Source organism: Maudiozyma barnettii, assembly GCF_903064755.1.
Source record: "Maudiozyma barnettii strain CLIB 1767 genome assembly, contig: KABA2_01, whole genome shotgun sequence".
NCBI classification, from domain to species: domain Eukaryota; kingdom Fungi; phylum Ascomycota; class Saccharomycetes; order Saccharomycetales; family Saccharomycetaceae; genus Maudiozyma; species Maudiozyma barnettii.
Genome location: NW_024545238.1, coordinates 1,786,181 through 1,798,476, shown reverse-complemented (window position 1 = coordinate 1,798,476; position 12,296 = coordinate 1,786,181). Strand labels below are relative to the sequence as shown.

General features: G+C 30.0%; 3 protein-coding genes across 3 annotated transcripts; 1 reads left to right on the top strand and 2 right to left on the bottom strand.

The window, feature by feature from the left end:
* Nucleotides 1-733: 733 nt before the first annotated feature.
* Nucleotides 734-1,588, top strand: MCO32 (Mco32p; the record flags this gene model as incomplete). The annotated part of the gene is made up of 1 exon (XM_041548683.1): nucleotides 734-1,588. The coding sequence occupies one exon, from the start codon at nucleotides 734-736 to the stop codon at nucleotides 1,586-1,588; it is 855 nt and encodes a 284-aa protein (XP_041404617.1).
* Nucleotides 1,589-2,148: 560 nt separating this feature from the next.
* On the bottom strand, nucleotides 2,149-3,294 carry FMP48 (protein kinase FMP48; the record flags this gene model as incomplete). The annotated part of the gene is made up of 1 exon (XM_041548682.1): nucleotides 2,149-3,294. One exon carries the CDS (start codon nucleotides 3,292-3,294, stop codon nucleotides 2,149-2,151), a length of 1,146 nt encoding a protein of 381 aa, XP_041404616.1.
* A 6,501-nt stretch (nucleotides 3,295-9,795) lies between these two features.
* On the bottom strand, nucleotides 9,796-10,353 carry SCM4 (Scm4p; the record flags this gene model as incomplete). The annotated part of the gene is made up of 1 exon (XM_041548681.1): nucleotides 9,796-10,353. One exon carries the CDS (start codon nucleotides 10,351-10,353, stop codon nucleotides 9,796-9,798), a length of 558 nt encoding a protein of 185 aa, XP_041404615.1.
* Nucleotides 10,354-12,296: the final 1,943 nt, after the last annotated feature.

Here is a 12,296-nt window from a genome sequence, read left to right as displayed (position 1 = left end):
ATTTTTAAATTACACATTTAGTCGAACTAGTTCCTAAAAATCAATGTTTCAATATATCTTATTAAAATAATTATTTCATCGAGAAAATAAGTTCAGTATAGATACACCGATGTATTAGTTTGAACTTAAAATTTCTTTGGAAATGAATATCAAGATATCTCTTCTTTCTCTTTTTGCTTACTATCCAAATTTGTATCTATTTTGTTTTACTTAGAAGTGGAAAATTGTATTTTCCTGTGCCTCTCTTTCACTAATCTGATATACACATATAAATCAAACTTGATAGTACTTCTTTCTCCGATGGCTTGGCATTCGATTTATATTACTATTCTTTTTAAAATATTTTGGAAAAATATGTAATATCCAGTCACGTGCTTCAAACCCTAAATTATATTAGATAGGGTTTGTCAATATTTTTATTTTAGGGATAACTTTCTTATTTTTTCTTATGGAGACGTTGGGACAAAGGAAAAAAAATGAAGTACTATGAGGATAGGAAACTCCGTGCATTATAATTATTACATCAGCAGTAATAATTACTAGTGAAATTCATATAACAATTTGAATTTTGTAAGTTTTTTTATATTATATGGAATATTTAATACATAATAAGTGGTAATTAGAATTGTACTATGTATGACTGAGTATACTTAACTATCATTTCTCCTTTTTAGAAACAGCAATATCATTTGCTGATAGATCAAGGAAAATTTAATAATTGCATCATTGAATAATGTTTCTCGGTAGATATAGACACTCAGTAATACGCATAGGTCGATTTTGCACAAGATTACATAGATTACAGACTGTTACAAAAGTTAATAACTATACTGTGAACCCCAATAATGAAATTGATAAAACTGATGCTAAAAAAACTTTAAATGTTGATGATACAACTCGAATAACAAATTTAGGTGAAATTACTAACTATCTTATTAAAGATGGTGTACCAAACTTATTATTGAAAAATTATAATGATAACTATATTAGTGATTCAATAAAATTGAGATTGTTCCCAACTTTAGGATATATCCCAATAATTAATGGAAGAACGAAATTTAATGGATCAATGAATGCACTTCGTTTAATCTTATCTACTTTCATTTTGGATGTCAATATTAAACATTTACATATTCATTCAATTAAAAATTCTATTGATAATAGTGAATCAAATCCATATGCATACTATAAGAATTCACAAAAGATAATTGTCAAATGGTCGACTTGTAGTCCCGAAGAGAAATGTCACCATATTAATGATCAAAATACAGGAATACAAGCTCATCATCGTATTAGAGATGAAAATAAATTATCAAAAGGAAATAAGCATGAAAATGTCTTAGGTTATATCTTACAACCGACAAATAAGAAATTAAAATCAGCAAATATTGAAAGAGAGTATAAAAATATTTTATTAATGAAACATAATAGGGAAGGTGAACCAATATCTAGAGTATTGCAAGGTATATTCATATTCGAACTTAATAGAGATAATAGTAAGATAATAGTACTTACGATCGAAGATATAGAATTGATTGATTATAAGAAAAAGTTGAAAGAAAGTACTCCACATTTTGCTATTTGTTAAAATGTAAATATATATTAACTCATTCTCAATTTCACGTGCTTATTAAGTTTATGATATAGATCTTGTACATAAAAATAAATAAAGGATATATCAATTCCAGGACATTTCAGTAATAGTAACACATCCCTAGTGTAAGGTTTTTATATTTCAAATTTTATTATGATTAAGAATAAATGATATAATTCATATGATATATAAGAATAAAAAAATTATGAAAGAAGAGTGAAAAAAGAAAACGCTAAGAAAAGGAAATAATACTGCGTCTTCCCAGAAGTGCTTTTATATAATGACTTATTCCCCCTAGTTGGGGGCTTAATTATTTTTTTTTAAAAAACTTTATGCTAAATGATGACAAATGATTACTGGTAAATATATGTACCTGCCACATATATATCAATAATCGACCTTTTTCTTTTGTTGTAGAATAATTAATATTTTAAAAACACAATTTTTTTCCATTTTAGTTCATATTCTTGATATCTCCGATTAGATTGCATTAAATGTTCGTTACAAGTTTTCTTTTACTAGAAAAGAAATAAAATAATAAAATGGTTCAATCATTAAGATGATTTACCAATAATTTGTTTTCTTTCTAGATTATTGTTATTATTGGTCATATTACTCTTACCGTTTGAAAGAGTAGCATTTTCAGTAACACCATTGAAATCTTTCATTTCATGATCAACACCACCTTGATTAAAGTTATTGTTATAGTTCCATACTTTGTCAAATAATATCAAACTACTTGACATGAATCTATCATCGGCATCAATGGTGGCCAAATTATCAACAATTATACGGCAAACATAAAAAATTTGATATATGTTTACCATATCTTGCCATACATAGAAGGATGGTTTACCTTCATTTGAATTGTACGGACGACCTTGGTGAACACAAACAATAGGTTCCAAAAAATATCTGTAAATGAAACCATATGGATCCACCAAATATTGTTGGAAATTCACACATTTAGCAACTTTCTTATGGCTATTAGAAGACGAGGAAGAGGAAGAAGATAAAGAGGAAGAGGAAGAGGAAGAACCAAAACCATAAAGGTCCATACCATTAGCTGGAATCTCGGCATTTCTAAATGGACATTGACCGAACATTAAATAGAATAAAGTAACACCGACACCCCATGCGTCACACTTGATTGTATCGTAACCGTTTAGACAACCAAATGTTTCAGGAGCTCTATAATTATCAGTACCAATATTGAAGTCCTTTGAGACTCTATCCAAAGTAGCATGACCCCAATCAGCCAATTTGATATTACCTTCCTTTGTTAACAAAATGTTTTCCGGTTTAACATCTCTATGAGCAATACCTAAGTTATGAGCATAGGTTAAAGCAGAAATGATTTGATGAATGATTTTAATGAAATCTAATTGGATTAATGCAGGGTGACCAACACTACCTTGACGTTTCACAATAGATAAGAAGTCGTATAGATCACCACATTCACAGTATTCTAATACTAGGATGTAATTATTATCATCTTCATAATAATCTATCATAGAGCAAATATTTGGATGTTTTTTACCTAATAATTTCATTATTTTAAATTCATTCATTATACCTGTCTCGGTGTATTTTTGTTTCGGTATAACTTTTAATGCAACATATTTCTTTAATGTTGAACACCATGCTTTATAGACTGTACTAAAAGAACCTGATTGAATTTGTTCTAGATTACTGTACATTATTATTGATTATTGTATTATTTTCGAATTGATAAATTTAATATTAAAATTAATTTAATTGGTTATCTTTTAACTTATGAATTAAAAATAGAATACAGAAAACAAAAATAAATAAACTGAATACAAAGAAGATGCAATGAAATGATCTATTAAAATGGATTCACTTACCACATATATATATTAATCGTGTTTCTTAAAGAGTTGGAGAAAAAAAGAGTACATTCTAATTTATGTATAGAATATGAACTTGATGATACATCCCTATCCTTAAAATCAAGAAGAATATACAGCTTACTTAATTCATTGCACATTATAAAAAAAAAAGATAATAAAAAAAATGTAGTCGATATGATAATAATTTTCCGTAAAACTACCTGGAGTTCTTCTTTTCTTTTTGATCTGGTAATCATTGTGTAATAATCTGCTCTTCATACTCTTCGATTTTCCTCTAATATTCAAGAGATAATGGATTTTCAAATTAATATGATATTTTTAATTAGTCTACATAAATTTATGAGTGGGATTACATATTCTTGGTATTTTTAAGTAGGAAGGGCGAGGCTTATTTTTGGGGTAATAGTTGTTAAGGTAATCAAACCCAAATAATAAGTGTAAAGACTGAGACAATGTCAAAATAATAATATTATCATTATTACTTAACCCAAGAAAAAAAGAAATGCGTACAATTGAATATCAACATTCCAAACAAAATTAAAGTTATTTGCGATAAGTTTGCATTGAATAATTAACAAAAGAAAATGTATAATAAAACTTAAATTCTCAAGAATTAAAGTTCTTGTTGGGATGTCAAGAAACATTTATCCTTCTGTATGGTATCCCCCTTCCCCTAAATTACAGTAAAAATTTATTAGTTCACAAAATATATTGTATTGCTCTTGAGGAAAGAAATCAATGTAGGAAAGAAAAAAAATGCATGCTCTAATCAAATCCCCGAAATTATTTAAATAAAAAATAGAAAACGAAAGAGAGTTTGTACGCAGCGGCAATGTACCCCCTCTCCAACCCACCCATCCCCCAAAAAAATACAATATCAACACAGAATATTAAAAGGAGTTTAACATACAAATAATTTATTATGGGTTTCCCTTGATTACAAAATACATATTTGTAGATAACTACTGGTCTTCCTTTGTAAAAATTATTACTCAAGGAGAATTTTTGTATTATGTTAGCAAGAAAATATAATACAAAGGCTAATTACTTCACATAATCGTAATCAAAACACAGAAATATTATCATGATAAAATGCCTGTTGTTTTGTTATATTACTTGATTGATTTCCTAGAAAAGAACATAAATTACCATTACCGTACTGACGACTAGCTTCATTTACTGTCTCATTTTGTTAATTAAGAAAATGATCTGCTCTCCATTAACTACACGTTTTTACTTTCTTGTGCCGGGCCAGTAACAAACGGAAACGTATCTTTTTTATCTCAAAAATTATATAATAAAAAGTCAAAAATATATATCTTTAATAAAATATTCGAAATGCTGGCCAAAAATCACAACTTCGGAAAGAAATGCCGAAGAAAATATAATAGAAATAGAAAAATGTAAACCATCAATGGTAAAAAATATGAGGGGGGCGAAACATACGAAAAGGGAGAATTTAAACCCACCTCATCTTAAACTCCTTTTAGCAAAAAAAAAACTCTCTTTCCCCCCTCTCCTCTTAAAAAATAGCTTCCCCGTGGTTTGTTTTTGTTTTGTATTTTCTGTTTTATTTTATTTACATTAGTTGTTTTGTTTTTTTGATTGTTCATTATTTTCTACTCGATCAAAGGGGAAAGTGTAGTACCCTGCAGGAAAATATTTTGTTTACAAATAATATTAAAATTTCATAGGACCATCAATTTTTAGTGATATCACTACTCTACCATGACTACTTTGGTTATTTTTATCAAAAGAATTAGTAGCTGGTTGTGATGCTGATTCCTACAGATATTTCTCTGTCGTACAAAATGTATCATCAATCCTTAAGTTCTCTTATTACTCTATCCCATCTTTCTTCTTTTTGTCATCGCTTTTTTATTTCTTTTTTTGCATTCTCACTTCCATTCTCTTTCTTCTGGGAATCCTGTGGTTTGGTTAGAAACACGCACCATATCACAGATACACATACAGGTTCTAATTTTTAACATGCCGTACGTGGGAATTTCTGAAATACTTTACTTTCCATATAATAAATAAATTTAAGAAGTTCTCTTTTATTAATTTTTGTTTTGATCATGTTTAGAAAGATCGCTTGAACATAAACTTCCTGTAGGCATTTTTCATACTTCAAAATGAAATAATTATGCCCCGGCCATTTTGGGAAATCAAATGGAATGAGAGATAAAAATCTTCACTATATAAATTTTGTTTTATTGGAGGGATTAAGCTTTTAATGATTCCACGGAAACCCTTAATTTTTGTATGTTTCTTTGAAACCAATACATACTACTGACTTTGGTATTTGATTTAAAGCCTGACCTTACCATTGAAATCGATTTCCTCATCAAATACTAGGCAATCTCGGAAAAAATTTGATATTTGTATACGTGTTTTAACCATCGTTTTACTACGAGTAGGTAATTGCTTTTCTTGTAATAGTATGGGTTACATATTTTAGACGTTTCCTTGACCTTTATTTTTCCTTTCATCTCCAAAATAATATGGAGTTAAGAACTCCGCATTACTAAGCTGCCAATGTGTTCTCACCCCCCCCTCATTCCCCTACTCCCAAAACACTTTTTTAAGAATATTGATATTGATCAGCCTTGAAGATGAATCAAGGTAGTTGATTGTTTCGAGGAATATTCTCCAACTTGTTCTAACTAAATAAAAAATGTATGTATAGCATCGAACAAGAAATAAAAACACGTAGCAACTACAAGCTTGTTTGTTTTACGCATTCTATTCATTTATCGATTCTTATGAGATTCGAGTAGGTTTTATGCCCTACAGTATTAGAAGAAAGGTGCATATATGGAAACGTGTTACTAGTATTTATTATTCCAACTTTAAAGGATTGAAGAATTGGGACAAGCCTCATTCTTTTCTGATCCCTTTACTTAGTAGTATGATTCTTGTGCATATTTATGTTTTGATGAATTTTGGTTCTATACCTTTTATTTACTACATAAAGTCAAAAGGAAAGAAGGAGTGATGTTTAGAGACAATTAGCTACAAACACAGTCATGATAATAAGAGAGTTATTACTATTATTACATCCACTCACACCTTTTCCTCTTTTCTTGTAGAATGATCATTCACTATAATGATACAAGATTAACAAATTATGATTTGTAAGGCGTTACCTCCGGGAAATTGACAAGTTCAGAAATTAAAGGATAATTCATTTTGCAAGTACTATCGGTATTTTATTGCTCAGATTTACCCTACGATACTTCAATTATACAATTGTGTAGTTTTTAGTTCATTGGTATCTTTGATACTTGTCGTTCGAAAATTTGAGGGACAATTAATTTACCAATTGTAAGTCCCCCCACCCCCTCCCTATCATTCAATATTCTTCTTATTCCTAAATTCTTTCTGTGTGGATATAGGCAACCTTATCTCGTAGATAAATTATAAGACTAATCCAAGTATCGGCCAATACAAAAATATGGGACTATTTTGGTTTACCGCCAGGAGAAAAATGTTTAACAGAATTCTTGTAATTATAGCCATAGGTTTTCATTGTTATATGGAGTATAATTACCCTTCTTTGTTTTAAAATAATTAGAACATGTGGAAGAATTAATTAATTACCGGAAGAGTAAGATAAAAAATATCTATGTGTTTCTATGTTGTTATGTAAAGTGAATCAAGTTAATATTTACGCAGATCAAATATACACACACATGGGGTTATTGTAGTTTAATTTATCCCTCAATAAATCAATAAGAAAATAACACCCTAAGTTTCATAAGTAGTCTAGACTTTGGATTATTCTTCCTTGTATTATATTTGCCATAAAATTAATTTCATAATAGAAAAGAGATCATTATTGCGGGATAATCTGGATAGTGTAACTTCAAAGGCTATCTTTTATTATTTGTATAAAATATATATGTTGCACTGCTGGGGTTTTTGAGGTCGATGGTTTTACCCTATTGTATAATGTTTTGATCATCTAAAGGAGTATACCCCCCTCTCCCTCCCCCATTCTCACCCAACGTTCCTCCAACTTTGCTATTATTAAAAATTTTACTGTTGTATAAACGTGACAGTAGACTAATTAACCTTTCTATCTATCAATAAGTGCAAATCCACTCCGCTGTCTCCTATGTATTGTTAAATTTACAACATAACGGTGGATGATATTCTCATGAACAACAATTGCAAAAGAGAAATCTGTTCGATAAAATTGGTCTAAAAGGGAAATATAGATCCACTATCGAATCACTCAAATTTTTTTGTAATTTCTTTTAGCATGAATTTATTTTTACCCGTCGCATTATATTACCGCTATTGCTTATGTCAGCACATTTAAATACAATACACATTCCTCGTTATTTTTCGTATGAACATTCAGACACACAATAGGGCGTACAAATAACTACCTCCCACACATTCTCGAGGAATGCTTGCACTGTTAAGAAGACCAGTAGCATAATTTTCCTCCCGGAGAATGTTTACTCCGAGTAAACTGCTCATCCTTCAGGTTTTTTTAAAGTTTATTATATAATTTTTGTTTGTTTGTTTAAGAGCTCTCAGTTATTTATTATTTCTTATTGAATTACAACATCCCCGTACTTTTCTGACACACTACGTTCGTCGTATCATTCTCGATATTATGAACTATAAGTTACTCAATCTAATTCAGTAAACACGGTGGGATTGATATTATTATGGGTATGTCTCGGTTAAGTATTTCATTTTGGTATATTTTATGTGGTTGATTAGAAATTGTTGAACACGTAGTCATTCTCAAGTTATTGAAGAGGAAAAAAGTTAAAAAAATATCTATGCTACCAAAACATAAAACATATTATATTTTGATGAGAAGTTAGGCAAATTTTACTTAGTATCCCTCCTTATTTAATACTATTGGTTTTAATTGTTCCTTAATTTTAATTATCATTTTCAAGAACAGTTAGTCCACTTAATGTACCATATAGCTCAACTTGTCGTCTCCAGTCTTGCACGGTAAACATTTAAAATTTTACTAGTTTGGGTCGATAACGATGTTATTTTTCTTGAAAATAAGACAAATTTTGACGAAGAGAACGCGGAGGGAAGTTCACAAAAAAAGTAAAAAACAATTCAAATCTTCAACTCCATTTTGTGCGTGCTTTCTAATGTTTAATTTCATTTATTGTTTTTTTTTTTGGGAACTGCGGGATTACTCAAATTTTCCTATTCATAGGGTTAAAGCTTTTAATAAGCTATATGATTTTAAGAATAATCTGATAGACTATGCTGCATGATATTTTGAGGAAAAATTTTCGATTTTAATTTTATACCCTTCTGGAAGGTATTTCTGTACTTTGCTAGGTAGAAAATGTAGTATTGAAATATAGTAGAAGAGATTAAAAATATATAAGATTCGCTTCTACTTGATACTGAGGGAATGCTGTAGTCATTTCAATGAGGTGCATCGAATAAATAGCGCAGAGAGGGAAAACTTGATCAACTAATCAAGCTATGTTAAAGTTACTCAGAAAAATAAATGGTATCTTATCTAATCTACCTATCTTGGAAAACAGGGGGGACGAAATAGGGAGGTAACGGTTGTCTTCAAAAATTTATAAATTTCACTCGACAAGATATCAAGTAGAAACGTATCCCACTCCGAACTTCATCCTCCAGGGTTAAAAATATAGGTTTCTCGAATATAGAATAGTCGTAGTTGTTCATCTGATCACCCACGATACATTTCTTGGCTTTACAAGCTATCAAAAATCAAGGGAGAAGGTGGGTAAACCGTTGTCGTATCTCTCAAGATTCAATGTACCTTGATCTATCCCGATAATTAGTTCACCTGTGGTATTTTAAATTGAGATAAATCCCACGTTTCATTATCGAAAATTCTCCTACAATAATTCCTCTTTTTCATTCCTGGGTCAAATACTAAATTTTTACTATATTTGTTTAATTTTCCATGGAGCTTCATTTTTCCAATTTAGATAATATATTTCTTATAGGAGAAGAAACATTTTCTTGGTTTATAATGACTTTAATAATATTTGCACCTCCCTTGCCTTATATTGCCTTGCCTTGATTGTTAGAATCCTCAAAATCTCGAAGAACGAAAAAATATCCAAATGAATTACGATCGTGTTGCTACTGTTAGGGGAAATTTAAAATAATAATAAAAAATATGGTAATATTTAATCATGCCGTACTTAACTAAATTTAACACTTACATAAGCAGATCGTTAGCGATCAATTATATAGAATAATTAAGAAACTATGTTGTTTAGATTAGTAAAGAAGAGTTTTTGTATGAGTTTCGGTATATATTTCTTTATCATCGTATCATATCTGAAGTTAATGAGAAGATACATTTGAAAAAACAATTTTTATAAAGCTAGCAACACTAATAGTTGAAACTATAGCTAAATTGATATTAATTGGTGTTAAAAATCCCGAACCGCAACTATCTTCAAAAGATGAACTTGAGCCATCCTTGCTTTCCTCACCATTTCCGAATGGACATTTCTTTATTTCACCATCATCACCAATTACACTTGGGTGATTTGGAGGTAAATTAGGGACTGATTGTTTGGGTTTGTAATCAAATTTAATTAATGAACTTAAATATATCATGGAATATGTTAGAGGTCCAACTGCTGCACCAATCAAAGATAGATAATCCTTGGCATTCTCTGCAGATATATAGTAACATAATCCAAATGCCGCCGTCGATGAAGTTACTAAAGCACTACCAGCAACACCGTACGTACACCACACATGAGTTAAGCTACGTTTGATTACACTCAATGGAGCTATACTTGTAATAGCAGTTGACGATGTCAGTAGACCAGCATATAGACCTAAAGATGATATAGCGATGGCCTTTGAGTTTTCCGCTAATAGATTACCCATTTTCTTTTCTTTTTCTTTTTTGTTTTCTTAAAATGTTTGATTCAAATTTCCTAAATATTGTATTTGGAATGTATTCGACCCAATTATGATGATGTAAAAGATACGTCGTAGTTCAAAATTATCTTAAAGCAATAAGATTATATTCATTGTAATGCCTAATTATATAATGATATTAGCACCCTCTCTTATACACTTTCCTTCTCGTTTAATTTTTCGTATAATTCGTATCGGGCGATTTCTTCCGGAAACAATTGAAAGAGTTAAGAGAAGATGTCAAAATTCGAGACAAAACATAAAAGTTCAATTTACATAATTTAAAAATATCAAGACATTCCTTGATATACGGTTCGCAAAAAAACGCCATGCAAGAATACATAGGGTACAACAATAGTGTTTCATGATGTTTTTAAACGTATTATATACCCCCCGGAAGCTAATACGACTAACAGTTATCTGCTTTAGGAACTCATGAGAAGATCATACCAGATAGATCCTCAAGATAAATGGAAGGCTAATTAAGTACCTTTTTGTGTATTGGTACTTTAATCATTAATATTATATGCGTTTATTATCAAATATACTTTTATTTGCATTGTGCCATATATATGCAGGGCATATTAAAGTAATACTTCATATTATTATCGAACCATTTATTGGTAGAGAGAATGTCAAACAATAGTCCAAAGCGTTTATTACATCAAACACTCCGTATGATGTAACTTAAAATTTTGTCGTAATTATGATTATATAAGACGAACAAAATAACATATAGTTGCGTCTTTCCTGATACGGTGAACATTATGCCTAATCAGTTAAAAAATACTTCCAATATTGAGTACCAACAATGACATGACGACTAGAATAGGTGTTAATTTAAAATGTGGTTACCTCAAAAGGAAACTATTCTGTAAACCTTACTAGAATTTGACCTATTTTTGAATTGATCAATTGAAAACGTGTGTATTATATTATAGGAATTACATGATAAATTATTATTCCTTAAAGACTGATATGTTATAATTATCATATCAATTGGGTATCATTATTTTCTGTAATAACATAACTGAGATAATATATTTTCATTGATAATATAGCATCTTAGTAACTGTGGAAGAATCATTATTCAACTGACTTTGGAAGGGATGTAATGGCGCTGATAACTCAGAGTATACACATTATTTAAACCCTATAAACGTGGTTACACACTCTTTTTTGCCTCCAGTTCGCCTATTTATTTTTATTACTGGAAAATATTTAAATTAGCTAGTCATGGTCCATCTCAGTCGTGATGCAAAAAAGAAAATAAACAGCACTTCACTATTATACATTTCTAACCAACGATTTTATATATATTGGCAATTGGCGTGCCATGTTATTATATCATTATGTCTTCTTGGTATAATTGCAGTGACTCAATCAGTTATGCTCAAAATTTCAAAATGAGTCCACCACGATGTCACTTTAAATAATACGTTAAAGAGAAAATACTTTAATTTCAACTTCAGGTTCCTTTTTTTTGTGGTATTATATCAATCATTTTATCATTGCTATCCAATTTGAAGATGAAACTATATCAATACTTTGGACTCACTACTTTTTACTGCCTAATAATGAAATGACATGAAGTAAACTTCACCTCTTCCCCCTATATAGTGGAATTCACAACATGTACTAAGAAAAATAAATTACAACTAGATAAGACTGCCGTTTTGTTTCTCTGGATCAGACTCTCCTCAATTTTAACTATACTGGGTACTTTCTGATGCACAATTTAACATAAGTCGTCCGAGAAGGTGTAGGGCCAATCAACTCTCTAACCCATTCGGGCCTATCTTTTTGGCCGGCACAGCATTTTCTTTTTCAAAATTTTTGCTGGCCGCCATATCTGTAAAAAAATGCATCAAAACGCTTTCTCCTATAATAATTGCACATAAAGATGTTTA